This window comes from Salmo trutta, chromosome 22, assembly GCF_901001165.1.
Source record: "Salmo trutta chromosome 22, fSalTru1.1, whole genome shotgun sequence".
Lineage (NCBI taxonomy): Eukaryota > Metazoa > Chordata > Actinopteri > Salmoniformes > Salmonidae > Salmo > Salmo trutta.
In genome coordinates, this window is record NC_042978.1 from 51951120 (window position 1) to 51977551 (window position 26432).

The window sequence follows — 26432 nt, forward strand, 5'->3', positions numbered from 1 at the left end:
TAGACTGGGTATTACCTATGTACCCTTTTAATAGGGGACAGTAGATGCATGCCTTCATTATTACTGAAAATACCTGCACCTCTGTGTCTGTGGACGAGATGAGAGCTCGTCCATACATCAGGAGGAGTGTCACGTCCTGACCAGTAATAGGGGTTATTTGTTATTGTAGTTTGGTCAGGACGTGGCAGGGGGTATTTGTTTTATGTGGTTCGGGGTGGTGGTTTGTTTAGTAGGGTATTTGATTTATGTATTCCTGGGGGTTTTTGGGCACTGTTCTTTGTTAGTATATTTCTATGTTCTGTCTAGTCTTTTGTATTTCTATGTTTTGTTAATTGGGGTTGGACTCTCAATTGGAGGCAGGTGCTTTCTAGTTGCCTCTGATTGAGAGTCCTATATATAGGTATGTGTTTGTTGAGTACTTTGTGGGAGATTATGCTGTGTATAGCTTTGTGCGGAGGAGGAGGAGGAGGAGGAGGAGGAGGAGGAGGAGGAGGAGGAGGAGGAGGAGGAGGAGGAGGAGGAGTATTTTCTTTGTGTTTATTTTGGTTTTTCCTTCTTTTCTTTAATAAAGAAGATGAGTGCACATTTCCCTGCTGCATTTTGGTCTAAATCCGACAACAACCGTTACAAGGAGCATCTACAGAATGGTTTACCTTACAGGCTTCAACTTCAAAAATGTTTTTACTCTAAACATGATTTGGATTTCTGCTTGTGTTTTTGGGTATGTTCATACTATTCTAGTAATTACAGTTTTGTCTGGAGAAGGGTGTGGTTTCAGTCTGGAGGAGGGTGTGGTTTGTCTGGAGGAGGGTGTGGTTTCAGTTTGAAGGAGGGTGTGGTTTCAGTCTGGAGGAGGGTGTGGTTTCAGTCTGGAGGAGGGTGTGATTTCAGTTTGGAGGAGGGTGTGGTTTCAGTTTGGAGGAGGGTGTGGTTTCAGTCTGGAGGAGGGTGTGGTTTCAGTCTGGAGGAGGGTGTGGTTTCAGTTTGGAGGAGGGTGTGGTTTCAGTTTGGAGGAGGGTGTGGTTTCAGTTTGGAGGAGGGTGTGGTTTCAGTCTGGAGGAGGTTGTGGTTTCAGTCTGGAGGAGGGTGTGGTTTCAGTCTGGAGGAGGGTGTGGTTTCAGTTTGGAGGAGGGTGTGGTTTCAGTCACCACAGACAGGCTTCAAACAGAACAGTTGAACATTTTCAGGAAGCATTCATACCTTTTGCCTTATTCTACATGTTGTTGTTACAGCTTGAATAAAACGGTTTTTAATTGGTTTTGTTTTTACCCATCTACACACAATACCCCAGAATGACAAACTGAAATGATGTTTTACATTTTTTTTTGCAAATGTATTGAACATGAAATACAGAAATATATAATTTACATAATTATTCACACCTCTGAGTCAATACGTGTTCGAATCACCTTTTGGCAGCAATTACATCTGTGAGTCTTTCTGGGTAATTCTCTAAGAGCTTTGCACACCTGGATTGTACAATATTTGCAATATTGTACAATATTTGCACATTACTTTTTTTAATTCTTCAAGCTCTGTCAAGTTGGTTGTTGATCATGGCTCGACAACCATTTAAGTCTTGCCATAGATTTTCAACTTGATTTAAGTCCAAACTGTAACTGGGCCACTCAGGAACATTCAATGTCGTCTTGGTTAGCAACTCCAGTCTATATTTGTCCTTGTGTTTTAGGTTGTTGTCCTGATGAAAGGTGAATTCATCTCCCAGTGTCTGGTGGACAGCAGACTGAACCAGGTTTTCCTCTAGGATTTTGCCTGTACTTAGCTCCATTCCGTTCCTAAAAACTCCCTAGTCTTTGCCGATGGCAAGCATACCCATAACATGATGCAGCCACCACCGTCTCTGTGAAGCATTGGAAAACCTCCCTGGTCTTTGTGGTTGAATCTATGTTTGAAATTCACTGCTCGACTTAGAGATCTTACAGATAATTGTATGTGTGGGGTACAGACTGTTGTTGCACACAGAGTCCATGCAATTTATTATGTGACTTGTTAAGCACAGTTTTACTTCTGAACTTATTTAGGCTATAACAAAGGGGTTGAATACTTTCAACTTTTTATTTTTTATAAATTTGTAAAAATGTCTGAAAACATCATTCCAATTTAACATTATGGGGTATTATGTGTAGACCAGTGACACAAAATCTGAATTGAATATATTTTAAATTCAGGCTGTAACAACAAAATGTGGAAAAAGTCAAGGGGTGTGAATACTTTCTGCAGGCATTGTGTACTTCTGCATTCTTCACATCGTAACATTGTTTCTACTGGGAGTTCAGGACACCTCCGTTTCCTCCTCTGAACAGAGGAGGAAAGTTCAGGACATCTCCGTTTCCTCCTCTGAACAGGCTAAACAAGTTCAGGACACCTCAGGTTCAAAGCAAATAATGCATAATCTAACTGCAACTTAAATTTATACTTGATGTGAGCTTTAATGAAAATATTCTAACATTATGAATGGAGCGGATGAGAACCTGGGTCGTTGGCATGAAAGGCAAACATCCTACGCATTGCGCCAATAAGGCTAACCCACTTGGTGGAAATTGTAACGTGACTCATAGCAAGGATTGCTACAGTATTGTAATTCAAGGTCATTCTGTTCTCTTGGGATAGTATTACAGTCTGAAAATAAATAACAGATATGACTGATGACATTAACTGACCTTGAGTGTGATTGTATCAGACCAATTTATGGATCCCACATTTTATAGACCTAAATGTAGTATTTATGATAAAAAAAGGAGGCTACTACAGGAATATTTGTACCCACAATACTGTAGAATGAAAAATTGAAATGGCAAATTATAAATACTCGGCATAAATCAATCCCTATGTGTGTTGATGATTTGAAATGAATATTTTTTTTCGCCATTTTGTGGGAAGTAACTTTTTCGACACTCTCTGGGTTGACAGAGGCGGAGCGACATTAGTACTGGCGACCTCCTTAATAACTGATCTGGAGACAGTTTTGTTGTTTGGATCAACGCTCAGTTTTAAAGTGATGCTGGCGACAGTCGATTCAGAGTCAGTCAGAACAAGTAAAGGTATTTTTTTTAAACGGACTAGCGCAAACACAATAGGGAAACCAGGAAATGCAACCCTGGGTGATATTCCTACATTGTTGTTCGCTTTGAAAGAGGTGTCACTATTTCGGTTTGAGAGTTTCCGTCTGGAACTGATAGAGAAACCGATGGGAGTTATTTACATGAGTAGAAACCACTGGGTTTCGACCTGTTCATGTCAGTGTGGGAACTTCGGGAGACAGAGCACTGACACGGACACGGATGAAGAATTCAGCGCTGTCCACTGAAATTGCAATGTATTCTGACGAGGATCAGCAGAATTATGAGGACTGGATGGCAAGTTTGCCCGAGGAACTTTGGGATGTGCCTCTTTCAAGTCTCGCCATACCAGGTAACTTTATTCAACTGCATGCCAACTATACATGTTTCAATGAATTCATTAAACGTCCACAATCCTCTCTCTCTCTCTCTCTCTCTCTCTCTCTCTCTCTCTCTTTCACGTTGACAGGTGGCCAATTGCGATAAGCTTTCTAATCGTCAGTAGCCAAACTAATTTGCCTAAAGAGCCATTATTTTCATTCTGTAGCTTAATCATGATTATATAACCATCCTTACAATTACAAATTACTGAGGTAAAGACAGTTTCAGGTTGGATATTCGCCTGTAGTTTTCCTTAAGTCCACCAACAGCAGTTAGGGACCGTCAACATAGTGACAAATATAATTTTTCCAATTTCAATAGCTCTTTAACTATTACTCCTAAACCTTTCTAAACTGGTTCTAGCTAACCCGATGGCATAGACATGCATTGCACACACTTTTTTTTCTCCCTTCGATTTACATCTCACACTATTTTAAATTATTTATTTACATTTTTGAATTTCAATAGCACCTTGGTCATGTGACCTACTGACTTCAAACAAGGTTCAGAATGTCCACTCAGTGGGCCTACACATTGCACACCCTTTAGTTTGTCCATTTTTCACATTGCACACCCTTAAGTTTGTCCATTTTCATCTCACACGATTTTACATACATTTTGTAAACATTCTAATTTCAATAGCTATTTGGTCATGTAACCTACTGGACTCAAACAAGGTTCATAATCAGGCTCCGCTTTTACGGTCTGTATTCATACTGAAAATCAAGATCAAGCGAGCTTTTACCCTTCTGCTCCACGAGAAGTTTCTGTCCTCCCTGAGCTCGCCTTAGGACACCTGCATTACCGTTTGACAGGTGTACCACCCCAGTCAAACTCCCCACCTGCCAGAGGCTGTTCACCTTGGAGACCTGCTGCGGATATAGTTATGGCCCGGCGTGAATTTTACACCCTCTCCGCCGGATTTTCAAGGGCCGGGGAGAGCTCACCAGACGCCGCCGAAACCGCAAAGCTTTCCAGGGCTTGGGCCCCTCTCTCGGGGCGAACCCATTCCAGGGCGCCCTGCCCTTCACAAAGAAAAGAGAACTCTCTCCAGGGCTCCTGCCAGCTTCTCCGAGATTGGTCGCGTTACCGCACTGGACGCCTCGTGGCGCCCGTCTCCGCCAGTCCGTGGTCATTCTGAAAGTATTTTGAGGTCAGTAGGTCACATGACCAAGGAGCTAAATGAAATTCAAATGTAAAAAAAAGTTTGTTCTTTGTTTACGCTCCCTAAATAAATTCAACTAGGAATACAAAATGCTGCTCACATTTCCACATGTTTATTAGCTTTGGAAAGCGAATTAATGTCCAAATCGTGAAAATAAGACCTGTGCATTCATTGTTGTGCGCAAATTTTCCCAACATCATGACACTTATTTGGAGTCTGTGGCTCAAGTGGTTTTAAAGTTATTGAGGTTTGACAGCGCGAATATCGGTTGAATATCCAACCTTAAAACTGTCTTTTACCTCGGTAAAAAAAATTACAATCTTTCATTCATCCCTATTTAGGAAGTCATGATGCTATGAGCTACTCCCTGGACATCAACTCTCCTCTGATTCGCTCTGAGTCCGACACCTTCAGACTCCTGGATGGTATCTTCTACTGCCTCACCAGACCTGCTATCTACAGATGGTCTACCACGCAGGTAACGGGGCCTGCTAATACCGAGACATCTGTTGTTAAAAAAAAAAAAACTGGTTTGACCGGGGTGCTTTGAATAGGCGTAAACTAGCGACTAATTGCTAGGTAGGGTGAGCATAGTATGAAAGCTATAGCCATCTTTTTGTCTGAGACCCAAGTGTTGTAAATAACATTAGCTTGAGCAACAATAGTGGAATCGGCGGTTTGCCTTCAAAATAAAAGGCCTACATTAAAATCTGATGCGAACGGATTATAATTTTGGAATCATGCCACAACTGGACAACTGGCTCTAATAGAATTTAGGTGCAGATTAGAATAACGGGTTGAGTTGGAGTTAGGAGTTGAACCGTGTACCACAGGATACACTGGTCAGGTCAACTGTGAGATATGGGTGTTGGTTGAGACAGATGGGTAGTTAGGCAGTAGGTTGCCCCAGAGTTGTGGTGGCAGCGTTCGCACATCACTCACTTCCTGTCTCAGCCAAACTTCTCACGAGATGGTGGTTCATCACTTAAAGTATCTGTGACACAGCTTGCCTGTCTGTCTTCTCAAGCCCAGGATTCCAGTAAACCATGCATACATCATTATGAAGCCCAGGATTCCAGTAAACCATGTATACATCATTATGAAGCCCAGGATTCCAGTAAACCATGCATACATCATTATGAAGCCTAGGATTCCAGTAAACCATGCATACATCATTATGAAGCCTAGGATTCCAGTAAACCATGCATACATCATTATGAAGCCTAGGATTCCAGTAAATCATGTATACATCATTATGAAGCCTAGGATTCCAGTAAACCATGTATACATCATTTATGAAGCCTAGGATTCCAGTAAACCATGCATACATCATTTATGAAGCCTAGGATTCCAGTAAACCATGCATACATCATTATGAAGCCTAGGATTCCAGTAAACCATGCATACATCATTATGAAGCCTAGGATTCCAGTAAACCATGCATACATCATTTATGAAGCCTAGGATTCCAGTAAACCATGCATACATCATCTATGAAGCCTAGGATTCCAGTAAACCATGCATACATCATCTATGAAGCCTAGGATTCCAGTATACCATGCATACATCATTATGAAGCCTAGGATTCCAGTAAACCATGCATACATCATTTATGAAGCCTAGGATTCCAGTAAACCATGCATACATCATTTATGAAGCCTAGGATTCCAGTAAACCATGCATACATCATTTATGAAGCCTAGGATTCCAGTAACACATGCATACATCATTTATGAAGCCTAGGATTCCAGTAAACCATGCATACATCATTATGAAGCCTAGGATTCCAGTAAACCATGCATACATCATTTATGAAGCCTAGGATTCCAGTAAACCATGCATACATCATTTATGAAGCCTATGATTCCAGTAAACCATGCATACATCATTATGAAGCCTAGGATTCCAGTAAACCATGCATACATCATTATGAAGCCTAGGATTCCAGTAAACCATGCATACATCATTATGAAAGCCTAGGATTCCAGTAAACCATGCATACATCATTATGAAGCCTAGGATTCCAGTAAACCATGCATACATCATTTATGAAGCCTAGGATTCCAGTAACACATGCATACATCATTTATGAAGCCTAGGATTCCAGTAAACCATGCATACATCATTATGAAGCCTAGGATTCCAGTAAACCATGCATACATCATTTATGAAGCCTAGGATTCCAGTAAACCATGCATACATCATTTATGAAGCCTATGATTCCAGTAAACCATGCATACATCATTATGAAGCCTAGGATTCCAGTAAACCATGCATACATCATTATGAAGCCTAGGATTCCAGTAAACCATGCATACATCATTATGAAAGCCTAGGATTCCAGTAAACCATGCATACATCATTATGAAGCCTAGGATTCCAGTAAACCATGCATACATCATTATGAAGCCTAGGATTCCAGTAAACCATGCATACATCATTTATGAAGCCTAGGATTCCAGTAAACCATGTATACATCATTTATGAAGCCTAGGATTCCAGTAAACCATGCATACATCATTTATGAAGCCTAGGATTCCAGTAAACCATGCATACATCATCTATGAAGCCTAGGATTCCAGTAAACCATGCATACATCATCTATGAAGCCTAGGATTCCAGTAAACCATGCATACATCATCTATGAAGCCTAGGATTCCAGTAAACCATGCATACATCATCTATGAAGCCTAGGATTCCAGTAAACCATGCATACATCATTATGAAGTGTAGGATTCCAGTAAACCATGCATACATCATTATGAAGCCTAGGATTCCAGTAAACCATGCATACATCATTTATGAAGCCTAGGATTCCAGTAAACCATGCATACATCATTTATGAAGCCTAGGATTCCAGTAAACCATGCATACATCATTTATGAAGCCTAGGATTCCAGTAACACATGCATACATCATTTATGAAGCCTAGGATTCCAGTAAACCATGCATACATCATTATGAAGCCTAGGATTCCAGTAAACCATGCATACATCATTTATGAAGCCTAGGATTCCAGTAAACCATGCATACATCATTTATGAAGCCTATGATTCCAGTAAACCATGCATACATCATTATGAAGCCTAGGATTCCAGTAAACCATGCATACATCATTATGAAGCCTAGGATTCCAGTAAACCATGCATACATCATTATGAAAGCCTAGGATTCCAGTAAACCATGCATACATCATTATGAAGTCTAGGATTCCAGTAAACCATGCATACATCATTATGAAGCCTAGGATTCCAGTAAACCATGCATACATCATTATGAAGCCTAGGATTCCAGTAAACCATGCATACATCATTTATGAAGCCTAGGATTCCAGTAAACCATGTATACATCATTATGAAGCCTAGGATTCCAGTAAACCATGTATACATCATTATATACATACTTTGTTTGAGAATATACCTTTATTATTCCTCCCAAACCCTACCACCCTTCCCCCAATTGGAATAAACTAATAAACAATAACATTTAGGCTTCTACCTTCAGTTTATATATCTTATACACATGTTACAGACACAATCTATTTTACAATAGTTATATTTTGTTTGTTTTTAATCCTTCCTCTATTTCTGATGTCCATCCAGTTTGATTTCTATTTGTAACGGTGCTATTTAACAAAACTTCTGAACCAATATACATTTTACAGACCCCGTATGTTTTACATTTGTTATCTTGTTACCCTTCAGCTCCATTCAACCCCTCCCATCTATCTCTTAACAACATCCATTTTGGATTTCTATTTGCCATATATTTTTCAACTGTGCTGTGATGCTTCACAAAAGTACTGAACCTTTCTATTCTCATACAGATTGTAAATTTAAAAATCTATTTTTTATAATTATTATATTATTGATTCATTGACTGTGGCTTTTCAAATCATCCAGTATTGCTATCTGCAGCGTTTAGTTTTAGGTAAATGTTGCAATTCTTCATCCATTCCTGGACCTGTGACCAAAAACGAGCTACATATGGACAATACCAAAACAAATTATCTAATGACTCTGCCTCCTCACAGCAGAATCTGCAGAGCTGGGAAGATTGTATCCCCCATATATATAACATGTATCCCCCATATATATAGCATTCTATTGGTTGCAAGAATTTTGTATAGTAATTTAAATTAAAAAATTATAAGTTTTGAATCAGGCGTTGTTTTGCGTATCAGTTCATAAACCATGTGCCATGGAATCGGTACATCGAAAATCTCTTCCCAACTATTTTGCAATTTATATGGCATAGCTGTCAGTTTTTTGGTCCTTAAATGAAATCGGTATATGTTTTTATTTATCACCCTTTTCTTTAACCATTTATGGTCTTTAATGCAGGGCCGACATACAACTTCCTTACATTTTTTCCACTTCTACTTTCCTCTTCCCTTTTTGTGGTAATGCTGCAATTAGTTGGTTGTAATTTTGGGTAGAGCAGACATTTCCATATGTCTGCGTTAGCTGCATGTGTGACATCACTCCACCAGTCCTATTTCTAATATAATTCACTAAAATTATACCTTTTTAAACATTTCTTCGAAAAATACTTTTTTTTTTTTATCAATTAGTATATTTGAGTTTAACCACAATATTTGTTGTATTATTTGTTTTGTCTTTTTAGGTGGATTAAACTGAAATTGCAACCAACTTTCTAAGGCTTGTTTAAAAAAATAACGATATTTTGGAGATTATTTCCTTTTCAAACAACTGAAAGTGAGCAGTTGTAATCTGAATAAAGGGGAAAAGGCCATTCTTGAACATAGGATGGGACATTCTTACCAATTTACTAGAGAACCAGTTTGGATTTAAGTATAACTTTTGTATGACTGATGCCTTTTGTGAGAGGTCTAATGCTTTAATATTTAATCATTTCTGCCCTCTGAATTCATATTCATTATATAAATAGGCCCTTTTAATTTTGTCTGCCTTGCCATTCCAAATAAACTTGGATATTTTTTGTTCATATAATTTAAAAAGCAGGTCACTAAGTGTAGGCAAAACCATAAGCAAATAGTTTACCTATGATATGACTAAAGAGTTAATCAGGGAGATTTTTCCACAAATAGACAGGTATTTTCCTTTCCATGGTAGCAAGATCTTATCTATTTTTGCTAACTTTCTATAACAATGTATTGGAGTGAGATCATTTCTTTCTTTTGAGATTTGTACACCGAGTATGTCCACATCTCCGTGAGACCATTTAATTGGTGAACTTCACGGTAATGTAAAATTAGCAAAAAAAAATGTTTGTTGTGATCCAATACGTAATCTTATCATAATTTGGTTTTAATCAACAAGGGCTTTCTACAAAATAAAAACATTAGCGCAGATAGCTGGGAATCTAGACCATAAGTAATAGGCACAGATATGCATTGCCAAACAACGTTACTGCCACCTTCTGGTTTGGAGTATTTTTAACAAGGCTGTGTGGCTGACGAGGTCTTTGCTGTGTGAACACAAAAGAGTTTTGACTGGTGCTAAATACTGTCGTCAGGCGAACGTTTGACAGTCCTACCGGTGTCAGAGCTTTAACAGCAGAAACATTAATAGACCGACATGCTCTCCTCTCTTGCTAAATGCACAATTAAAGGGGAATTACACAAAAAAATCGAAATTGTTTTTTTCTTCCCCAGACCTAAATAATTATCTTTCTGGTGTGATTTACAGTGCATTTGGGAAGATTTTCAGACGGCTTGACTTCTTCCACATTTTGTTAGGTTAAAGCCTTATTCTAAAAATTGATTAAATTGTTTTTTTCCCCCTCATCAATCTTCACACAGTACTTCATAATGACAAAGCAAAAACAGTTTTTAGAAATTGTAGCAAATGTATAAAAAATAAACTGAAATATCACATTTACATAAGTATATGTCCGTAAACACTGCAGCCAGCGCTGCGGCTAAGGATGCTGGGATGGCAGCCTTGCGAGGGCTAAGACATCTCCCAGTCCCTGCCACTGAAAAACATCCCCACAACATGATGCTGACACCACTATGCTTCACCGTAGGGATGGCGCCAGGTTTCCTCCAGACGTGACACTTGGCATTCAGGCCAAATAGTTCAATCTTGGTTTTTATTAGACCAGAGAATCTTGTTTCTCATGGTCTGAGAGTCTTTAGGTGCCTTTTGGCAAACTCCAAGGGGGCTGTCATGTGCCTTTTACTGAGTGGCGGCTTCCGTCTGGCCACTCTACCTTAACCTCTCTGGGAAATGTGGGACACTAGAGTCCCACCCCGCCAACAGCCAGTGAAATAGCAGGGCGCCAAATTCAAAACAACAAAAATCTCATAATTCAAATTTCTCACACATACAAGTATTATACACCATTTTAACCTCTCTGGGCGTCCCACCTACTCAACAGCCAGTGTAATCCCGTGCCGCGATATTCAAATACCTTAGAAATGCTATTACTTCAATTTCTCAAACATATGACTATTTTACACCATTTTAAAGACAAGACTCTCGTTAATCTAACCACACTGTCCGATTTCAAAAAGGCTTTACAACGAAAGCAAAACATTAGATTATGTCAGCAGAGTACCCAGCCAGAAGTAATCAGACACCCATTTTTCAAGCTAGCATATAATGTCACATAAACCCAAACCACAGCTAAATGCAGCACTAACCTTTGATGATCTTCATCAGATGACAATCTTAGGACATTATGTTATACAATACATGCATGTTTTGTTCAATCAAGTTCATATTTATATCAAAAACCAGCTTTTTACATTAGCATGTGACTAGCATGTGACTAGCATTCCCACCGAACACTTCCGGTGAATTTACTAAATTACTCACGATAAACGTTCACAAAAAACATAACAATTATTTTAAGAATTATAGATACAGAACTCCTTTATGCACTCGCTATGTCCGATTTTAAAATAGCTTTTCGGTGAAAGCACATTTTGCAATATTCTGAGTAGATAGCCCGGTTATCACAGGCTAGCTATTTTGACACCCACCAAGTGTGGTACTCACCAAACTCCGATTTACTATTAGAAAAGTTTGATTACCTTTGCTGTTCTTCGTCAGAATGCACTCCCAGGACTTCTACTTCAATAACAAATGTTGGTTTGGTTCCAAATAATCCATAGTTATATCCAAATAGCGGCGTTTTGTTTGTGCGTTCAAGACACTATCCGAAAGGGTAAAGAAGGGTGATGCGCCCGACGCGTTTCGTGACAAAAAAATTCAAAATATTCCATTACCGTACTTCGAAGCATGTCAAACGCTGTTTAAAATACATTTTTATGCTATTTTTCTCGTAAAAAAGCGATAATATTCCGACCGGGAGTCGTTGTTTTCGTTCAAAGAGAGAGAAAGTAAACATGGTGTCGGCTCGTACACGTGCCTCCAGTCTCATTGTCCTCAGATCGACCATTATCCAAATGCGCTAATGTTTTTCAGCCAGGGCCTGCAAAGCCACCATTCATCGTTCTGGCGCCTTCTGAGAGCCTATGGGAGCGTTAGAAAATGTCACGTCATGCCAGAGATCCCCTGTTTTGGTTAGAGATGATCAAGAAGGCCAATAAATAGTCAGAGAGAGCGCTTCCTGTTTGGAATCTTCTCAGGTTTTGGCCTGCCAAATGAGTTCTGTTATACTCACAGACACCATTCAAACAGATTTAGAAACTTTAGGGTGTTTTCTATCCAAATCAAACAATTATATGCATATTCTAGTTACTGGGCAGGACTAGTAACCAGATTAATTCGGGTACGTTTTTTATCCGGCCGTGCAAATACTGCCCCCTATCCCCAACAGGTTAAAGATAAACTTCTCTTTAATCCAACCACAGTGTCCGATTTCAAAAAGGCTTTACGGCGAAAGCATAGCATTAGATTATGTTAGGACAGCGTCTAGACAAGAAAAACCACACAGCCATTTTCCAAGCAAGGAGAGGCGTCACAAAAACCAGAAATACAGCTAAAATGAATCACTAACCTTTGATGATCTTCATCAGATGGCACTCATAGGACTTCATGTTACACAATACATGTATGTTTTGCTCGATAAAGTTCATATTTATATCCAAAAACCCCATTTTACATTGGCGTGTAATGTTCAGAAATGCTTTGCATCCAAAACTTCCGGTGAATGAGCACATCAATTTACAGAAATACTCATCATAAACTTTGATAAAAGATACAAGTGTTATGCACAGAATTATAGATAAACTTCTCCTTAACTGCCTTGTTCAGGGGCAGAACGACAGATTTTTACCTTGTCAGCTTGGGGATTCAATCTTGCAACCTTAAGGTTAACTAGTCCAACGCTCTAACCACCTGCTTTACATTGCACTCCACGAGGAGCCTGCCTGTTACGCGAATGCAGTAAGAAACTAGCATTAAGCTAGCTAGCATTAAACTTATCTTATAAAAAACATTCAATCAATCAATCATAATCAGAGGTTAATGCAACCGCTGTGTCAGATTTCAAAAAAGCTTTACGGCGAAAGCAAACTTTGTAATAATCTGAGTACAGCACTCAGACATCAAAACAAGCCATACAGATACCCGCCATTTTGGAGTCAACAGAAGTCAGAAATAAATATTCACGATGATCTTCATCGGAATGCACTCCCAGGGATCCCAGTTCCACAATAAATGTTCATTTTGTTCGATAAAGTTAATCTTTGTCCAAATACCTCCATTTTGTTCGCGCATTTAGTCCAGCACTCCAAATTCACTAAGCGCGCGAGTTTAGTCCAGACGAAAAGTCAAAATAGTTACATTACAGTTCGTAGAAACATGTCAAACGATGTATAGAATCAATCTTTAGAATGTTTTTATCATAAATATTCATTAATATTCCAACCGGACAATTCCTTTGTCTTTAGAATTGAAAGGAAAGGCAGCTCGCTCTCACGGCAGCGCGCATGACTGAGCTCATGCCAATTTTACAGACACCTGATACAATCAGCTCTATTTTCTCTCCACATTCACAGTAGACGCCTAAAACAACGTTCTAAAGACTGTTGACATCTAGTGGAAGCCTTAGGAAGTGCAATATGACCCCACAGAGACTGTATACTGGAGAGGCAATCACTTGAAAAACTACAAACCTCAGATTTCCCACTTCCTGGTTGTATTTTTCTCAGGTTTTTGCCTGCCATATGAGTTCTGTTATACTCACAGACATCATTCAAACAGTTTTAGAAACTTCAGAGTGTTTTCTATCCAAATCTACTAATTATATGCACATTCTAGCTTTTGGGCCTGAGTAGCAGGCATTTTACTTTGGGCATGCTTTTCATCCAAGCTACTCAATACTGCCCCCCTTTCCTAGAGAAGATAAAGGCCTGCTCGGTGGAGTGCTGCAGAGATGGTTGTCCTTCTAGACGGTTCTCCCATCTCCAAAGAGTAACCCTAGAGTTCTGTCAGTGACCATCGGGTTCTTGGTCACTTCCCTAACCAAGGCCCTTCTTCCCCGATTGCTCAGTTTGGCCGGGCAGCCAGCTCTAGTAAGAGTCTTGGTGGTTCCAAACTTCTTCCATTTAAGAATGATGGAGGCCACTGTGATCTTGGAAACCTTCAATGCTGCAGAAATGTTTTGGTACCCTTCCCCAGATCTGTGCCTCGACACAATCCTCTCCGAGCTCTAAGGACAATTCCTTCGACCTCATGGCTTGGTTTTTGCTCTGACATGCACTGTCAACTGTGGGACCTTATATAGACAGGTGTGAGCCTTTCCAAATCATGTCCAATCAATTGAATTTACCACAGGTGGACTCCAAGTTGTAGAAACATCTCAAGGATGATCAATGGAAACAGGATGCACCTGAGCTCAATTTTGAGTCTCATAGCAAAGGGTCTGAATACTTATTTAAATAAGGTATTTCTGTTTTTTTTTGTTTTTTTTAATACATTTAGTTCAATTTCTTAACCTCTTTTTGCTTTGTCATTATGGGGTATTGTGTGTAGATTGCTGAAGAAAGAAAAAAAGTCATCTATTTTAGAAAAAGTCTGTAATGTAACAAAATGTGGAAAAAGTCATGGGGTTTGAATACTTTCCCGAAGGCGCTGTAAGCATTGACATGGACTCTGAAAACCAATTTTCGTTGTTTTCTATATGAATAATTGTAACATTGAGAGAAAAAACAGAAACAAATCCTAAACCAAAAAAAAATAAAACAGAGAACTGAATTCAAGGAAGTTATTTATTTAAATAATGTTTTTTTTTTTTTTTTTTTTTTTTTGGCCCTTCAAACAGGAAAAAGGTATTGTGGAGCAGCTTTCAGAGGGGATTCGATACTTCGACCTCAGAATCGCCCACAAACCGTACGACCCGTCCAACGAACTGTATTTTACACACGTCATTTACACTCATCTGACAGTGGTGGTGAGTAGAAGGAATACTATCCCTAACTCTTTATTACAAACATTTGTTACTACATCGTCAAAACGCTTTATACTTACCCAGACTAAACCCCAAAGACCAAGTAGAAACAGGAGAGAGACCGAGAACAATGGCCAAGAAGATCTCTCTCTAAAAAAAAAAAAAGAATACGCTTTTTATTGGGAGGATAATTTCTCCTATATTTGATATTTCCTGACTGGTGGCTGTACAGGAAACTCTGAGGGCCGTAGCCTCGTGGTTGGAGTCTCACTCCAAGGAGGTTGTTATCCTGGCATGCAGTCACTTTGAAGGACTCACCGAAAAACTACACGAACATTTCATTTTCTCACTGAAGAAAATCTTTGGGTCTAAACTCTGTCCTCGCAAGGTAAGCTTTGTTATTTCTATAACTGTAGTCAATGTCAATGGCTGAAAAGACTGATACATTACCAGTAGGATTCTATCGAATTGGATTGCTTTACTGAAAATACTGTATTTCTTCAGTAAATGAAATTAGATGTTTAGTTAATGTTCAGCATGAGAGAAGGCTTCACTAGCTGCCCAATGCTACCGACGCAAATCACTGGCTACCTACACAAATCACTGGCTGCCCAATGCTACCTACACAAATCACTGGCTGCCCAATGCTACCTACACAAATCACTGGCTGCCCAATGCTACCGACACAAATCACTAGCTGCCCAATGCTACCTACACAAATCACTGGCTGCCCAATGCTACCTACACAAATCACTGGCTGCCCAATGCTACCTACACAAATCACTGGCTGCCCAATGCTACCGACACAAATCACTGGCTGCCCAATGCTACCTACACAAATCACTGGCTGCCCAATGCTACCTACACAAATCACTGGCTGCCTAATGCTACCGACACAAATCACTGGCTGCCCAATGCTACCGACACAAATCACTAGCTGCCCAATGCTACCGACACAAATCACTGGCTGCTCAATGCTACCGACACAAATCACTGGCTGCCCAATGCTACCGATGCAAATCACTGGCTGCCCAATGCTACCGACACAAATCACTGGCTGCCCAATGCTACCGACGCAAATCACTGGCTGCTCAATGCTACAGACACAAATCACTGGCTGCCCAATGCTACCGACGCAAATCACTGGCTGCCCAATGCTACTGACGCAAATCACTGGCTGCCCAATGCTACTGACGCAAATCACTGGCTGCCCAATGCTACCGACACAAATCACTGGCTGCCCAATGCTACCGACGCAAATCACTGGCTGCCCAATGCTACCGACACAAATCACTGGCTGCCCAATGCTACCGACACAAATCACTGGCTACCTACACAAATCACTGGCTGCCCAATGCTACCGACACAAATCACTGGCTGCCCAATGCTACCGACGCAAATCACTGGCTGCTCAATGCTACAGACACAAATCACTGGCTGCCCAATGCTACCGACGCAAATCACTGGCTGCTCAATGCTACAGACACAAATCACTGGCTGCCCAATGCTACCGACGCAAATCACTGGCTGCCCAATGCTACTGACGCAAATCACTGGCTGCCCAATGCTACTGACACAAATCACTGGCTGCCCAATGCTACCGACACAAATCACTGGCTGCCCAATGCTACCGACACAAATCACTGGCTGCCCAATGCTACCGACACAAATCACTGGCTGCCCAATGCTACCGACACAAATCACTGGCTGCCCAATGCTACCGACGCAAATCACTGGCTGCTCAATGCTACAGACACAAATCACTGGCTGCCCAATGCTACCGACGCAAATCACTGGCTGCCCAATGCTACTGACGCAAATCACTGGCTGCCCAATGCTACCGACACAAATCACTGGCTGCCCAATGCTACCGACACAAATCACTGGCTGCCCAATGCTACCGACACAAATCACTGGCTGCCCAATGCTACCGACACAAATCACTGGCTACCTACACAAATCACTGGCTGCCCAATGCTACCGACACAAATCACTGGCTGCCCAATGCTACCGACGCAAATCACTGGCTGCCCAATGCTACCGACGCAAATCACTGGCTGCTCAATGCTACCGACGCAAATCACTGGCTGCCCAATGCTCCCGACGCAAATCACTGGCTGCCCAATGCTACCGACACAAATCACTGGCTGCCCAATGCTACCGACGCAAATCACTGGCTGCTCAATGCTACCGACACAAATCACTGGCTGCTCAATGCTACCGACACAAATCACTGGCTGCTCAATGCTACCGACACAAATCACTGGCTGCCCAATGCTACCGACACAAATCACTGGCTGCCCAATGCTACCTACACAAATCACTGGCTGCCCAATGCTACCGACACAAATCACTGGCTGCCCCAATGCTACCTACACAAATCACTGGCTGCCCAATGCTACCTACACAAATCACTGGCTGCCCAATGCTACCTACACAAATCACTGGCTGCCCAATCCTACCTACACAAATCACTGGCTGCCCCAATGCTACCTACACAAATCACTGGCTGCCCAATGCTACAGACACAAATCACTGGCTGCCCCAATGCTACCTACACAAATCACTGGCCGCCCAATGCTACCGACACAAATCACTGGCCGCCCAATGCTACCTACACAAATCACTGGCTGCCCCAATGCTACCTACACAAATCACTGGCTACCTACACAAATCACTGGCTGCCCCAATGCTACCGACACAAATCACTGGCCGCCCAATGCTACCGACACAAATCACTGGCTGCCCAATGCTACCGACACAAATCACTGGCTGCCCAATGCTACCGACACAAATCACTGGCTGCCCAATGCTACCGACGCAAATCACTGGCTGCCCAATGCTACCGACGCAAATCACTGGCTGCCCAATGCTACCGACGCAAATCACTGGCTGCCCAATGCTACTGACGCAAATCACTGGCTGCCCAATGCTACCGACGCAAATCACTGGCTGCCCAATGCTACCGACACAAATCACTGGCTGCCCAATGCTACCGACACAAATCACTGGCTACCTACACAAATCACTGGCTGCCCAATGCTACCGACACAAATCACTGGCTGCCCAATGCTACCGACGCAAATCACTGGCTGCTCAATGCTACCGACGCAAATCACTGGCTGCCCAATGCTCCCGACGCAAATCACTGGCTGCCCAATGCTACCGACACAAATCACTGGCTGCCCAATGCTACCGACGCAAATCACTGGCTGCTCAATGCTACCGACGCAAATCACTGGCTGCCCAATGCTCCCGACGCAAATCACTGGCTGCCCAATGCTACCGACACAAATCACTGGCTGCCCAATGCTACCGACGCAAATCACTGGCTGCTCAATGCTACCGACACAAATCACTGGCTGCTCAATGCTACCGACACAAATCACTGGCTGCCCAATGCTACCGACACAAATCACTGGCTGCCCAATGCTACCGACACAAATCACTGGCTGCCCAATGCTACCGACACAAATCACTGGCTGCCCCAATGCTACCTACACAAATCACTGGCTGCCCAATGCTACAGACACAAATCACTGGCTGCCCCAATGCTACCTACACAAATCACTGGCCGCCCAATGCTACCGACACAAATCACTGGCCGCCCAATGCTACCTACACAAATCACTGGCTGCCCCAATGCTACCTACACAAATCACTGGCTACCTACACAAATCACTGGCTGCCCCAATGCTACCGACACAAATCACTGGCCGCCCAATGCTACCGACACAAATCACTGGCTGCCCAATGCTACCGACACAAATCACTGGCTGCCCAATGCTACCTACACAAATCACTGGCTGCCCCAATGCTACCGACACAAATCACTGGCTACCCAAAGCTACCGACACAAATCACTAGGATGCTTACCTTTCTCTGCCCAGGGCTGAAGTAGTGCACTATACAGGGAATTGGGTGCCATATGGACACAACCTATAACAGAGGCTACTTGTTCTTCTGTCTTTCCCTCCAGGAGACAGTGGTGACCCTGCGTGGTCTGTGGGCATTGGGTTACCAGGTACTGCTGTCGTATGATGACCAGGCAGCAGCACGACAGCAGGTTCTGTGGCCTGGTATACCGTACTGGTGGGCCAACCAAAATACGGCCAGCGGGGTGGTCAGCTATCTGGACTGGCAGAAAGACATGGGACGCCCAGGTATGTGAAAAGCCCTTGACTAAAAGTAATAAATTACTTTGAGGTTCAGACATGTTACAGTGCCTAGTCTACACACCATTTGCACAGTCTTCACATTTTGACGTCTTAGAATTCAATCCCCAAAAATTATTAAATTCAATTTTTTTCCCTACAGATCTACTCCACATTTCCGATTTGAACATTTTCCAAATTAATTAAAAATGAAGATGTCTTAATTGCGTATGTCTTCACAGCCCAAGAGATAATACTTGGTGAAAGCACCATTACAGCTGTGAACCTGTTTTGAATAAGATTCTACCAACTTTGTTTTGTGGTTTCAGCATCATGTTATGGGTATGCTTTTCACTGGCGGGCGACTGGGGAGTTTGTCAGGATCAAAATAGATATGGAAGGAGCAAAGCCCAGGTAAAAACTTAAATGAAAACCCGCCGTAATCTTCTGTAAACCTAACCCTGGAATAGTGTTGTATTTTTCAGTAGGACAATTACAAAAAAATGTATGACAAAGACACCAGAATGGATTTTCAAGAGGTGGTAAGTGTTTCTGAATAGTTTGAGGTGGTAAGTGTTTCTGAATAGTTTGAATATTGCTGTCCACCAATAACTCCTGACCAAATTTACTGAGAAAAAACCAATGGATATACAGTATGTTGCCCTAAGAGGTGTTGGTGTCATTTTATTTACAATGATTCACATCTGGTTGACGAAGACGCTTCCATCAAAATCTTAGCTCTGGGGTGTGAAGATATACGCGAACAACATATCTTCATTTTTTTTTTTTTTTTAGGTTGTGTAGATCAGTATGGTTTTATTTTACATTTACGTCTCTATTCAATCAGATCCACTTTAGCTGACATTTGCACAGCAAATACAGTATGGGCACTTCCATAGAGCACAAACCCATATGTTAGAATTGGTTGGCACACTTTGAGGTTAGAAAAACACCTACCATGTGTCATGACTGTCCACGAGAATCCAAATAGGTCAGATCAGGTTTGCAATGAATAACTTCAATCAGACCCCCTCTCAACCGTAGAGGGGGAAGGAAATGACTAGTGGGGATTAACAACTCACATCCTGTTGTAAATCAAGGGGAGAAGATCCAGGCCTGCGCTCTCCAAATTCACCAAAGGAATGTGCTTTGTCTCAACAGACCTTTTTTCCCGCTGAAACTCTTAACACGCTCAAAAGCGAAATACTGGAACAACATTTGTAATGTAGAACGTGGGGAATGGTCAGAGGCGATCAATAGCACACAGTCATTTTGTTTGTTATTTTGTGATGTCATTAAAAAAATGTTATAAAGGAAATACTGTAACTTGGAAAGTATACCCACTACATAGAATAAGTTTCCATACTATGGGTTGTGCATGTAATATGAAACAATGATGAAAATGTTTTTAAGAGAGGGATGTGATTTGAGAAGTTATAAGAGAATTGTTTTCCAGAACTTTGCACAGTGACTAATCACCACCCTGAGTGAGGTCAGGGAGCGTGTCAGCCTGCCGGAACCACCCATTTCGAGCAAAAGGTATAAATTATGGGTTTAGAAAAAAAACACATTGGACCAGAAAATGGAAGGAAAATCGACTCTGTAGTTCTGTTCAGGAATACACGACAAGTCACCAGATACCGGACAACTATGAAGAAGGACAACAGTTGTTGGACCCATTTCGGATAATCAGAACCTTACAAGCGTGCCGCGAAAAGGCCCAAATCCCTTTCCAAGGCTGCCCAGTTCACGGAGAGATCTCCGGCGAAACCAGGCATTTCACGTAAATACATACATGATTTCTTGCTCAAAGCGGGCGGCGGTTCATTTGCAAAGTATATGGTTACTGTAAGTGAGAGTAGTTTCTGAATGTGGCAATGTTAAGTGTCTCTGTCCCCTTCTCCATCTCTAACAAGCATCCATTATGTCATTCCGCTAGGGACCCTTTTTCATCGTATTATGTCTCCAGTCAATATCGGTGTAGTATGTGTGTTTTATCCTGTGTTCCCATTTTAATTAGCTAGTAAATAAATAATTCAACCAATTTGTGTAGTACTGAATCAAGTAAGGATCGGGTTTTTGCAGATGCAAGGAGGTTACGACTGTTCAGAATGATGATATGATACGAGGTTATGATTAATAAATTGACTGTTTATAGATGTGATAGGTAAATTCGGGAGATGGTAACTCTTTAAAGAACCGCTCTCGTGGTGCCCCACATCCTAATGTTACATGATGAATTTAATCGGGTAACAATTAAACATTAGTTAGTTAATTAGATAAATATCAGTCCTCAGATTAATGTTAAAGTCAAGTCACAACACATGTTTTTCCATTAGATATCTCGTATCGGTGGTTAAAACGTTTCTCTAGTTATAACACCAACTGAAGAACATGGCTTGGCCCTGGTAAAAAGTAGTGCACTATAAAGGGAATAGAGCCCTGGTCTAACGTAGTGCACTATAAAGGGAATAGGGCCCTGGTCTAACGTAGTGCACTATAAAGGGAATAGAGCCCTGGTCTAACGTAGTGCACTATAAAAGGAATAGGGTGCCATTTAGGACACAACCTGCTTTGAATGCAGAAACCAGATCAAACGTACATGAACCATTGCTTGATCTTGAACTCTCAGCATCACCTATGACCAGATCAAGATGCCGATAGAGATGCCAGCTTCGCTTCAAGTCCTTAGGAAACTGTGCAGGATTTGCAGTACATGAGCGAGAAACGCACTCGACCACTGCTACTCTAACTTCCGTGCTGCATACAAGGCCCTCCTCCGCCCTCCTTTTGGCAAATCTGACCATGATTCCATCTTGTTGCTCCCCTCCTATAGGCATAAACTAAAACAGAAAGCGCCCTTGCTTAGGTCTATCCAAAGCTGATGTGACCAATCGGATTCCACGCTTCAAGGATGCTTCGATCACGTGGACTGGGATATGTTCCGGGTAGCCTCAGACAATAACATTTGACATATACGCTGACTCGTGAGCGAGTTTATAAGGAAGTGTATAGGAGATGTTGTATCCACTGTGACTATTAAAACCTTCCCTAACCAGAAACCATGGATTGATGGCAGCATTCGCGCAAAACTGAAAAGCACGTACCACCGCATTTAATCATGGCAAGGCGACCGAAAACATGACCGAATACAAACAGTGTAGTTATTCCCTCAAACAAAGTGGAGTCGCAATTCAACGGCTCAGACACGAGATGTATGTGGCAGGATCTACAGACAATCACGGATTACAAAAAGAAAACCAGCTCCGTCGCGGACATTGACGTCTTGCTCCCGGACAAATTAAACAACTTCTTTGTACGCTTGAGGACAATACAGTGCCACCAACACGGCCCGCTACCAAAGACTGTGGGCTCTCCTTATCCGTGGGAGACGTGAGTAAAACATTTAAACGTGTTAACCTTCACAAGGCTGCCGGCCCAGATGGCATCCCCAGCCGCATCCTCAGAGCATGAGTAGACCAGCTGGCTGATGTGTTTTAGGGACATATTCAATCTTTCCCTATCCCAGTCTGCTGTCCCCACATGCTTCAAGATGGCCACCATTGTTCCTCTACCCAAGAAAGCTATGGTAACTGAACTAAATGACTATCGCCACGTAGCACTCACTTCTGTCATCATGAAGTGCTTTGAGAGACTAGTCAAGGATCATATCACCTCCACCTTACCGGCCACCCTAGACCCACTCCAATTTGCTTACCGCCCCAATAGGTCCACAGACGATGCAATCACCATAACACTGCACACTGCCCTATCCCATCTGGACAAGAGGAATACCTATGTAAGAATGCTGTTCATTGACTACAGCTCAGCATTCAACACCATAGTGCCCTCCAAACTCATCATTAAGCTTCAGACCCTGTGTCTCGACCCCAAATGGGTCCTGGACTTCCTGACGGGCCGCCCCCCAGGTCGTGAAGGTAGGAAACAACATCTCCACTCCTCTGATCCTCAACACTGGGGCCCCACAAGGGTGCGTTCTCAGCCCTCACCTGTACTCCCTGTTCACCCATGACTGCGTGGCCATGCACGCCTCCAACTCAATCATCAAGTTTGCAGACGACACTACAGTGGTACGCTTGATTACCAACAACGACGAGACAGCGAGGGCCCTCGGAGTGTGGTGCCAAGAAAATAACCTCTCACTCAATGTCAACAAAACAAAGGAGATGATCGTGTACTTCAGGAAACAGCAGAGGGAGCAGCCCCCTATCCACATCGATGGGACAGCAGTGGAGAAGGTGGAAAGTTTAAGTTCCTCGGCGTACACATCACAGACAAACTGAAATGGTCCACCCACACAGACAGTATGGTGAAGAAGGCGCAACAGTGCCTCTTCAACCTCAGGAGGCTGCAAAAATACGGCTTGTCATCGAAAACCCTCACTAACTTTTACAGGTGTACAATCGAGAGCATCCTGTCGGGCTGTATCACCGCCTGGTACGGCAACCGCACCGCCCACAACCGCAGGGCTCTCCAGAGGGTAGTGAGGTCTGCACAACGCATCACCGGGGGCAAACTACCTGCCCTCCAGGACACCTACACCACCCGATGTCACAGGAAGGCCAAAAAGATCATCAAGGACAGTAACCACCCGAGCCAACTTCCTGTTTACCCGCTTCCATCCAGAAGGCGAGGTCAGTACAGGTGCATCAAAGCTGGGACAGAGCGAGAGAAGCTGTTTTTCAATCTCAAGGCCATCAGATTGTTAAACAGCCACCACTAGCACAGAGAGGCGGCTGCCAACCTAGACTTGAAATCATTGGCCACTTTAATAAATGTCACTTTAATAATGTTTACATATCTCACATTACTCATCTCATATGTATTTACTATATACTGTATCCTTCACTCTCTATTCTTTACTATCTATTGCATCTTAGCCGCTCTGTCACTGCTCATCCATATATTTTATACTTATATATTCTCACATAGCCTTGTTTACAAGTTAATCTACACCTCGATTAGGATGCTAGAAATCCTTATTTATTTTAATATTTTTATAGCGTACACTTTCTCCTTTTGAACATCTAACGAGAGTAGGACGGTGTGGCTTCGTGACAATGATCAAGAACAGTTTTTCTTCTTTTTTTGTTGTTGCTACCGCCGGTTAATGCTTGATCTGATTGATCGGATTGAATCCATGCCTTACGACTGTGCAAAGGGGTGTGTAGACTTTCACATCGCACTGTGTGTTATTACTCTTCAGATAGAGGACCATGACAATGTCTAGTGATGCTGATGTAAAAAAGGGCTTTATAAAATCCATTTGATGTGAAGTCAGTGTGTTCCTAGCCACCGTGCTTCTACACCTGCATTGCTTGCTGTTTGGGGGGTTTTAGCCACCGTGCTTCTACACCTGCATTGCTTGCTGTTTGGGGGGTTTTAGGCTGGGTTTCTGTACAGCACTTTGAGATATCAGCTGATGTAAGAAGGGCTTTATAAATACATTTGATTTGATTCAGAGACGTACTGTAGGGCTCTGTGTCGCTGGTGCGTCTCCACTAAGACAACATTATCTTTACATTTCAATCACGCTGTAATGCTGAACTTCCGCGATACGGATTTAAACTTTAATCCACGTTTTGTCTTATTCAGATGGTTTCTTTGTGTCTGGTCTGAACCTAACGGCCGACCGCTCCTACATTGCGCTGCACCCCCATCAGTCCCTGCAGACCTTAACCCTGGCTAACTGGAAGGAGCTGAGGCCTTGGCTGGAGGAACAGGTCCCTGGATCACACTCTAACAACCTCAACATCATAGCAGGAGACTTTATAGGACCTGTCCCCTTCTGTCCTCTGGTCATCAACCTCAATAGAAAACTGTTACGGAAGCAGAAGATGGATCAGAGGACTCTTAAAGCAGAGGAGGACTGACTAGCCTACAGATGAGAAATAAAATATCTGGTTTAGGGAGTCATTCAGTCAAAGAGAACAGAAAACTGCTACATCAGCAAAGTTACGACAGAGGACAACCAGTAATTATTTTGGTTTCACTGGGAATCATAGTGACCATAGAAAGTCATTCCAATAGAAGCTCCAGATACTTCAGAAATGATTCGCACCCCTTGACTTTTTTCACACATTTTGTTACAGCCTGAATTTAAAACGGATTAAATTGAGATTTTGTGTCACTGGCCTACACATAATTCCACTTCGACATTATTGGGGTATTATTTTTTGTTTGTTAGAAATGTTTACAAATGAATTAAAAATGAAAAGCTGAAATGTGTTAAGTCAATAAGTATTCAACCCTTTTATGTCAGGAGTAAAATGTGCTTAACGAGTCACATAATAAGTTGCATGGACTCACTCTGTGTGCAATAATAGTTTAACATTATTTTTTTTAATGACGGCCTAATCTCTGTACCTCCACACATACAATTATCTGTTAGGTCCCTCAGTCGAGCAGTGATTTTCAAACACAGATTCAACCACAAAGACCAGGGAGGTTTTCCAATGCCTCGCAAAGAAGGGCTCCTATTGGTAGATGGGTAAAAATAAAAAAAGCAGACTGAATATCCCTTTGAGTATGGTGAAATGTTTAATTACACTTTGGATGATGTATCAATAAGCCCAGTCACGTCAAAGATACAGGCGTCCTTCCTAACTCAGTTGCCGGAGAAGAAGGAAACTGCTCAGGGATTTCACCATGAGGCCAATGGTGACTTTAAAACAGGTACAGAGTTTAATGGCTGTGATGGGAGAAAACTGAGGATGGATCAACAACATTGTAGTTACTCCACAATACTAACCTAAATGACATAGTGAAAAGAAGGCACTAAAGTAAAACTGCAACAACAACAAAAATTGGCAAAGAAATTAACTTTATGTCCTGAATACAAAGCGTTATATTTTGGGCCAATCCAACACATCACTGAATATCACTCTTCATATTGTCAAGCATGGTGGTGGCTGCATCATGTTATGGGTGTGCTTACCATCGGCAAGGACTAGGGAGTTTTTTATGATGAAAAGAAACGGAATAGAGCTAAGCACAGGAAAAGTCCTAAAGGAAAACCTGGTTCAGTCTGCTATCCAACAAACACTGGGAGATGAATTCACCTTTCATCAGGACAATAACCTAAAACACAAGGACAAATATAGACTGGAGTTGCTAACCAAGACAACATTGAATGTTCCTGAGTGGCCCAGTTACAGTTTGGACTTAAATCATCTTGAAAATCTATGGCAAGACTTAAATGGTTGTCGAGCCAAGATCAACAACCAACTTGACAGAGCTTGAAGAATTTAAAAAAGAATAATGTGTAAATATTGTACAATCCAG

At 42.0% G+C, this 26432-nt stretch overlaps 1 protein-coding gene across 3 annotated transcripts; it reads left to right on the forward strand.

The window, feature by feature from the left end:
* Positions 1–2912: 2912 nt before the first annotated feature.
* On the forward strand, positions 2913–25372 carry plcxd1.2 (phospholipase C, X domain containing 1, tandem duplicate 2). Of its 3 annotated transcripts, none has more exons than XM_029708370.1 (6): positions 2913–3432; positions 4968–5104; positions 14848–14976; positions 15206–15361; positions 18953–19136; positions 20228–21171. In XM_029708370.1, exons 1-6 carry the CDS (start codon positions 3303–3305, stop codon positions 20437–20439), a joined length of 948 nt encoding a protein of 315 aa, XP_029564230.1. In that variant the 5' UTR covers positions 2913–3302; the 3' UTR covers positions 20440–21171. The 3 variants fall into 3 exon arrangements, with proteins under 3 accessions (XP_029564230.1, XP_029564233.1, XP_029564229.1); XM_029708369.1 differs by lacking the exon at positions 20228–21171 and adding an exon at positions 24744–25372 and having other exon boundaries at positions 3006–3432; XM_029708373.1 differs by lacking the exons at positions 15206–15361; positions 20228–21171 and adding an exon at positions 24744–25372 and having other exon boundaries at positions 2918–3432.
* Positions 25373–26432: the final 1060 nt, after the last annotated feature.

Coding starts and splice junctions, on each gene's coding strand:
- plcxd1.2 (XM_029708369.1), top strand. CDS start 3,303: ATGAAGAATTCAGCGCTGTCCACTGAAATTGCAATGTATTCTGACGAG. Junction 5,105..14,847: donor ACAGATGGTCTACCACGCAG/GTAACGGGGCCT, acceptor CCCTTCAAACAG/GAAAAAGGTATTGTGGAGCA. Junction 14,977..15,205: donor ACACTCATCTGACAGTGGTG/GTGAGTAGAAGG, acceptor GTGGCTGTACAG/GAAACTCTGAGGGCCGTAGC.